At 47.3% G+C, this 7090-nt stretch overlaps 1 protein-coding gene across 1 annotated transcript; it reads right to left on the bottom strand.

Annotated features, from left to right (window-relative positions):
* Window positions 1-2231: 2231 nt before the first annotated feature.
* On the bottom strand, window positions 2232-6803 carry LOC133342582 (trace amine-associated receptor 4-like). Its single transcript, XM_061551799.1, has 2 exons — window positions 5907-6803; window positions 2232-3512 (listed from the first exon to the last, which is right to left on the bottom strand). Exons 1-2 carry the CDS (start codon window positions 6071-6073, stop codon window positions 2648-2650), a joined length of 1032 nt encoding a protein of 343 aa, XP_061407783.1. The 5' UTR covers window positions 6074-6803; the 3' UTR covers window positions 2232-2647.
* Window positions 6804-7090: the final 287 nt, after the last annotated feature.

Below are 7090 nucleotides of genomic sequence, written 5' to 3' on the forward strand. Positions count from 1 at the left end.
GCAGGATTAACAGCATCAAAGGGAGCTGCAGTTACTGCTGCTGCAGCAGTTGCTGCTGCTGCAGTTTCTGCTGCTGCTGCAGTTGCTGCTGCTGCTGCACTTGCTGCTGCTTAGCCTATGGCCTAAGGTTATGCCAACCATTTAACCAAGAGACGGGTTGCTTTGTATTTGTCTTCCTGGGGTTTCCTGCCCCATGTCGCACCGAGTCACGGTAGCAAGTGTGACCCGTGCCCACTGTGCCTCGACCTTTCCTGGCCGTGATCGTAATCGAGGACACAGGGCGGTCGACAATAAATGATGAAATGAAAGTTTAGGTAGCACTCTGCATTGTTTTTCTTGGTTCCGCTGCGTGATCCTTCTTCTTGTCGACTGTGACACGACTCGCTCTCACTTCCAAACACCGGTCACATGCACCCAAGGACTTTTAAGAGAGGTTGACGAGGGTCAAAAATGTCATGTTTATTCGTCTGGCTCACAGCTCACAGGTACGCGAACGCGCCACGCCAGCCTTTGGCGTCCTCTGGTCTAACACCGTTTGAGACGAGGCTCAAAAGAAAGCTGTCTCTGGTGTGGACCATCAGTTTCAAAGACAATGCATATATTATCAGCGTATGTTTTTGTTGCCATTCTGATCACAAGTATTGTGGTTAATGCAGATATGATTCCTTGTAATAGGTGTTTTTTTGTTGCCAGAAAAAAGGGGAAAAAACATTCTCACAGATCTTCCTCTCTTCAAAATGCATAGGAAATACATCTCATACCATGGGATTTACATATTTAAATTTATGTTAACATATTTTCAAAAATTGAAGGATTAGCTACTTTTGCAAGTTCACGAATATCAGATATATAAAAATGTATGTGTTGATGTTTATTTTATTATTAAAGATGGCTACGAATTAAAATTTTATAGTTAAGCAAAATTTATCTACCAGCTCACCTCCTTTAGTGGTCACGTGACTCTGGCAATCGAGTCGCGTGACTGCCTATTCTGAGAGGTTGACAAAGGGCGTGGCCTATCCTAAGCCAACCGTGACCCAGCAACATACACAAGATTTAATAACCACTAATTATCTTGTACTGCTAATATATGCACCATTTATTTAATAACACAATCACAAGGTAAGAAAAGTTAGACTGATAAGCTTCGGGACTCACGAAATTGCTACTCTGGTTCTTTGTCGCATTTGCTCGGCATCACTTTCATCAAGTAGGTTGAGTTCGACTTTGTAATTCTCAGGCTCACCTGTATCTCTGGTCTCCGGATTGTTATCCCCTTGCGTATCTCGGTGTGGTCCTGTGTGTCTCATTGTGACTCACTCTGTCTCCGTGTTTCTGTCCCTACGTTCATCTCTCTCTCACTTTGTCTCTGTGTCACTGTCTCACTCTGTGTCTCTGCTTCTAGGTCTCTAGTTAATAGTTTTGAAACAATAACACGCTAAATGCCACGTCTAAAAGAAATCACTCAGGCATCACCGTGGCCAATAAAGATTTCCATATTTCGGTGCCTCGGTTGCAACTCCAGAAAATAATGTAGAACTTAAAATTCAAAACTTTATGCTTCCCACGCACACTGAGTGTGGACTGCATTGAGTGGTGCAGGGCCGATAGCCCAGGGGCAGCCGTCCTTGAGGAGACGTCTCGCAGGCAGGGTGTCCAGGCAAGCACGTGGGGAACAGGCCTTGCCAAAGCACCGTCAATGTTATCCTGGGAGGCTCGGCTAAACGCTCAGCTTTCTTCTTGGTTGGTGGTGAGGATCAGCCACCTCACTATCTTTTCCAGCTATCTTGACGGAACTTCCTCACCTGGTGAGTATTTTAACTTAAACAATTTTTCCAAGTGCAGGTTCTTCCAGCACGGGAAGCAGCACGTGATTTCCGGGCGAGGTGCTGCCACCAAAGCCAATCCCTGCCCCTTTTCTATAACACTCTCTTCTTACACTATGGGGACCTCATTTGCCAGTAAAAATATGATAATTGGTTCTTTACCCTTCTATCTGGCAACAAAACTGACACCTTTTGCAAGGAGTCATGTTTGCATAGACCGCAATACCTGCAGTCATAATACAAACAAAAGAACATAACTCTGATAATGTGCACTATGTTCTTTTGTTTGTATTATGACTGCAGGTATTGCGGTCTATGCAAACATGACTCCTTGCAAAAGGTGTCAGTTTTGTTGCCAGATAGAAGGGTAAAGAACCAATGATCACTCTCTTCTTACTTCTCCCTACTCCCTGCCTTAACGACCAGGTCCTACTTGACTGGCTGCCCCATACCCCGGACTGTGGGGGTGAAATGGTCGAAGCGGGAGGGGCTAGGAACGTCGAGGGCTTGCGACCTGAGTAGCTACCCATTGCAGCTGCCACAGTGGTCTCTGCTAAAGATGCCCGAGTTACCGAAACAAATGGGTGGCACCCAGAGGTCGGTGACGAAGCGGAAGGTGGTGGTGAGATCGTAAGATCGTAAGATCGGTCCAAAACCAAATTTTGATAAACGCAATCCATTGTCTGTTTACCAAAAGGATAATCTATACTTCAACCGAACGGACGTGGCAGTGGTCACGTTGTTAGAGTAATATCTTGACAGACGGTCAGATGTCAATATTGCATAGAAGGAAGGTATGGTGAAGCGCGCCCCATCCTTCACTAGGCCAGGTTGGCGCGCCTCACGTTCCGCGAACGCCATGCACATGTGAACACCAGGCGGAAGGCCTGACGGAAGGCCCGGTTGAAGGCTGGGTAGAGGATGGGATTGAGCGCTGAATTTATATACGCGAGCCACGCAGTCGACTCCCACACCCAGGGCTCAGCCAAGAACCCCGTGAATGGGTCGAGCAGGGTGAGTGAGAAGTAGGGCAACCAGCAGGTGACAAAGGCCCCCATGATTATTCCCAAGGTTTTGGTGGCACTACGTTCCCGTCTCTGGTCCGTTCTCTTTTCCGGTCTTGAGTTGATGTCGCAATGTTCCCATGCCACGGACGACACTGGGACGACGTTGCGAACAGCCCGCGCCTGGCGCAGTGCCACCCGGTAGATGCGCATATACGTGACCACCATGACGAAGCTCGGTGCGAAGAAGCAGTAGGTGGCAGCGGCAATGGCGAAGGGGGCGTTCATCAGGAGGACACAGGCGTCGGGGCAGGATGAGGCCACCAGCTCCTCGATGCCCACCGTGTTCCACCCGAGCAGGATGGGGCCCACGGCCAGCAGGGCCGAACCCACCCAGCAGAGGGCCACCAGGGCGGCCGCGCGACCGGCTGTGAGGCGCTGGTGGTAGCGCAGAGGGTCGCAGATGGCCGTGTGGCGGTCGAAGGCGATGGCGCCCAGGTGTGCGATGGAAGCCGTGCTCAGGAGGATGTCGAGGCACGTGTGCACCTTGCAGAAGATTCGTCCGAAGAACCAGCAGCCGTACAGCGAGCGCGTGGCGCTGAACGGCATGACCAGGAGGCCCACGAGAAGGTCGGCCACGGCCAGAGACAGTGTGAAGGCGTTGGTGCGCGTCTGGAGTTGTCTGCAGGTGGGTAGGCGGGAGGAGCAAGAGTCGGGGTTGTTAGTCTTTTGGTAAAGCTGCACAATTCCTGGAAGGCTCAACTGGGACACGTGTTGAGCTGCAAGCCTCTCCCTCTGCCCTGCCTACTTCATAATGCCCACGCCCACTTGATCACTGGCCACGCACACACAGAGAGTGGCCTCTTCGCTGTTTCTGACAAGAGCCCTGCCTACTCCTCTGTAAACTCCGCCCGCTACTCAGGCAGCTCTGCCTGTATGGGTTCAACATGATTTTAAAACTGGGGACAAAATACCTATTTTCCCAATAACTTTTTTGGGGGATTTGGAGACAGACTTTCTGGAAGCACTGGGACAAACCAGGACGTTTGTTCGTATTGTAAACACGGGAGTTGAACAAGCATGCACGGAACACTGCACGGTTAATAAAGTATACGCGACTACAGGACACAGGAAGTCAAGCAAGCATACAAACCCTCGTGGATAACTCAATAAACACATGTACACACACAGACAATGGGGAAGGGGACACTGTTGTTGACGAGCTATGGAGATGATTCCTGTTTAATGCATGGTGGAGGTTAAACATTCCTGTCCGAGTCGATAATCACGTTTCGAGATGTCCATAGAGGCAGGCTTTACGAAGAGTGGCGAATTACTGGTTCCCATGCTCGCTGCCACTTCTCATCCTCGTCACGTGAAAGTTATGAACAAAGGCCATGAATTTGATGGAGCCACCCGTGCCAATGCGTGATCCATCACCCATCCACGGTTCCTGCGGCTAGGGCAATTTGGCACAAAACGGAATATTTTAAGAGCCGCACATGCACGTGAAGACATGCATACATATATAGCGTCACGAAGCAGATACGTAAAGAGCCGCACGTTGCAGACTTCTGGGCTATGGGGCACAGCAGGGCCGCAACGAGCCACTTGAGTGGAGTGTGGCCAATGAACCTCCAAGCGAGCCAGCAGTGGGACCTGCTCCAGGCTGCCAGATGCCCTCAGGAAGGAGTGGTCACTGCCACAGTTCCCACCAAGAAACAATACAATGGCACCAGGCCGTTTCTGCTTAAGGGTCAACAGTCAATCAGCAGAAAACTTATATAATGCCACCACCCAGAATATTAACGTTAAACCTATCAGGCGTATTATGCGCCTGTATGGATGGATGTTGAACTTCTTTCGCACCGTATGTAGCCCACCGTGCTCATCGGAGGTGCGCCTGTCAACGACGTTTGGAAAGGGCCCACTTTATTGTCTTAAAAAAAAGCCTGAAATTAATGTGGCAGATATGTGGTCGGGATATATGGTTTATTTTGGCTAGATGTATGTAAAACACAACATCGTTGTTCTGATGTCATGGGAGGGATCATTGTCAAAAACATTGATGTATCGAGAAAAATCGAGTTAATGGATGTATCCTTGTTTTTGCCCATCTCTCAAACAGGGCCACCTGCCAACCAAGGTATGCCACTGGTAACGGAGGTGAGTATTTGGTTGCTGTAAATTTTCACATGATAAGCCACTTCGTTGAGCTATCATTTGTGAAATCCAGGGCCTTAGCTGGTAAAATGAAAACAAAATTTCGATTTAAAGCTTTCGTGACTGCAGGGATTCATCTTCTTGGTTCTTTCGGTAAAGTCACGTAGAATGGAAATAATAAAATAATAAATTTAAAACATAATAAAATAATTCTCACGACGTTTCGGCCACAACGCAAGCAGCCGTCCTCAGGTGAAGAATAGGTCTGTCGAGAAGACAGACGACGTTTCGGCCACAACGCAAGCAGCCGTCCTCAGGTGAAGAATAGGTCTGTCGAGAAGACAGACTCTGACCTATTCTTCACCTGAGGACGGCTGCTTGCGTTGTGGCCGAAACGTCGTGAGAATTAATTTATTATGTTTTATTTTTATTATTTTATTATTTCCATTCTACGTGACTTTACCGAAAGAACCAAGAAGATGAATCCCTGCAGTCACGAAAGCTTTACATCGAAAATTTCCTCTCCCAACTTTGCCTTGAGAGACTCGAATGCTACTCAGCTCTTGACTTAAGGCTTTCGTGACCGCGGGGATGCATATTCCATGGGTCTTTCGGTAAAGCCACGTAGGTAGAAAAATAATAAAAATATCAGATGATTGCTTGTGTTGTGAACGAAACGTCGTGATATTTGTATTATTTCGATTTAAAGCTTTCGTGACTGCAGGGATTCATCTTCTTGGTTCTTTCGGTAAAGTCACGTAGAAGGGAGATAATACAATAATAATGAGAATTGTATTTTATTCTGTTTTATTTTTATTATTTTATTACTTCCATTCTACGTGACTTTTACCGAAAGAACCAAGAAGATGAAAACAAAAGTTTAGTTTAAACACGTTACCCCTTTGACCCTCACCTGAATAAAGCGATGGAGGCCACCACGAGGAGGTTGCCCATGACCGTGAGGGCGGCGAGAGAGAAGCAGATGAAAGCCAGCGCCCAGCTCTCCTCGGGGCCCAGCGACGGCGCGGAGCAGTTGAAGCGGCCATCCTGGCTCAGTGAGCACTGCACTGCCAGGGTCATGACCCCAACACTTCCTCCTGCCTTGACCTCTGACTGATAACCTTAAACTCCGAGCACGATCTGAACTTCACCCTTCACTCATTTTCTCCGCCTTCATCCACAAACACGCTAACCTTTACACCCTTAACATTTTTACTTTCAAAGTAAAACTATATCATCCGAACCTAAATATTTCTGTAAGTTTAACATTTCATCTTTCACGTTTCACCCTATATCTTTCACACTTACCGCTCACTTTAATGTCATCAATAACCTTTCAACCTTCACCTCAGACCTTCTACCATTTAAATGTTCACCCTTAACCTTCTAACTTTCCGCCTTAGACCATACCGCACTTAACGTTTCATCCTCAACCATTCACATTTCACTTCAAATGTATATTCTCGCTCCTTACCCTTGATCTTTAAATGTTCAACGTCCAACTCTATCTTCTTTATTTAACGCTACACCACGTGACAACTCATCCCTTCACGTTTGACCTTAGACGTGTCCACTGTTAAACGTTGAAAGTGAACATTTCACCAACGATGTTTCAACTTTAATCTAAATTTGACTTTGACCTGCCCTTGATCCGAACGGTCTGATCGCGACTCGACATGACCTAAAATTTACCTCAACCAAAATTGAATTCAACTTGGCCTGACCTTAACCCTCGCCTCAATCTAGTGCACTACCACCTCTATCAGCCAAGGATTCCAGCAGTGGCAGCAACAGTAGCAGTAGTAGCAGTAGCAACAGGAGGAGCAACAATGACATACAGAGCAGCAGTAACAGACAGCAACAACGGTAGGAAAAAATGTCAGCAGCAGTAACAAGTGACAGCAGTAGTAGTACGTATGTATGTTTAACACGTATTAAGTATGTATGTTGAACCTCTTTCGCACCGTACGTAGCCAACCGTGCTAATCGGGGGTGAGGGGGAAGGACACACCAAATTAGTTCTAAAAAAAAGAGTTTTCAATCGAGATTATTTAAAAGTGCATAGCTACAGTAGCTTCCTAAAGTCGCAACGAGGAG

Source organism: Lethenteron reissneri, chromosome 2 (assembly GCF_015708825.2).
Source record: "Lethenteron reissneri isolate LAM-NWPU_2019-01 chromosome 2, ASM1570882v1, whole genome shotgun sequence".
Taxonomy (NCBI): domain Eukaryota; kingdom Metazoa; phylum Chordata; class Hyperoartia; order Petromyzontiformes; family Petromyzontidae; genus Lethenteron; species Lethenteron reissneri.

What these genes read in the sequence shown, in the direction of transcription:
- LOC133342582 (XM_061551799.1), bottom strand. Translation starts at nt 6,073, where the DNA reads ATGACCCTGGCAGTGCAGTGCTCACTGAGCCAGGATGGCCGCTTCAAC. An exon ending in GCCTCCATCGCTTTATTCAG is followed by an intron (nt 3,513 to 5,906) that starts GTGAGGGTCAAA and finishes ACCCACCTGCAG; the next exon opens with ACAACTCCAGACGCGCACCA.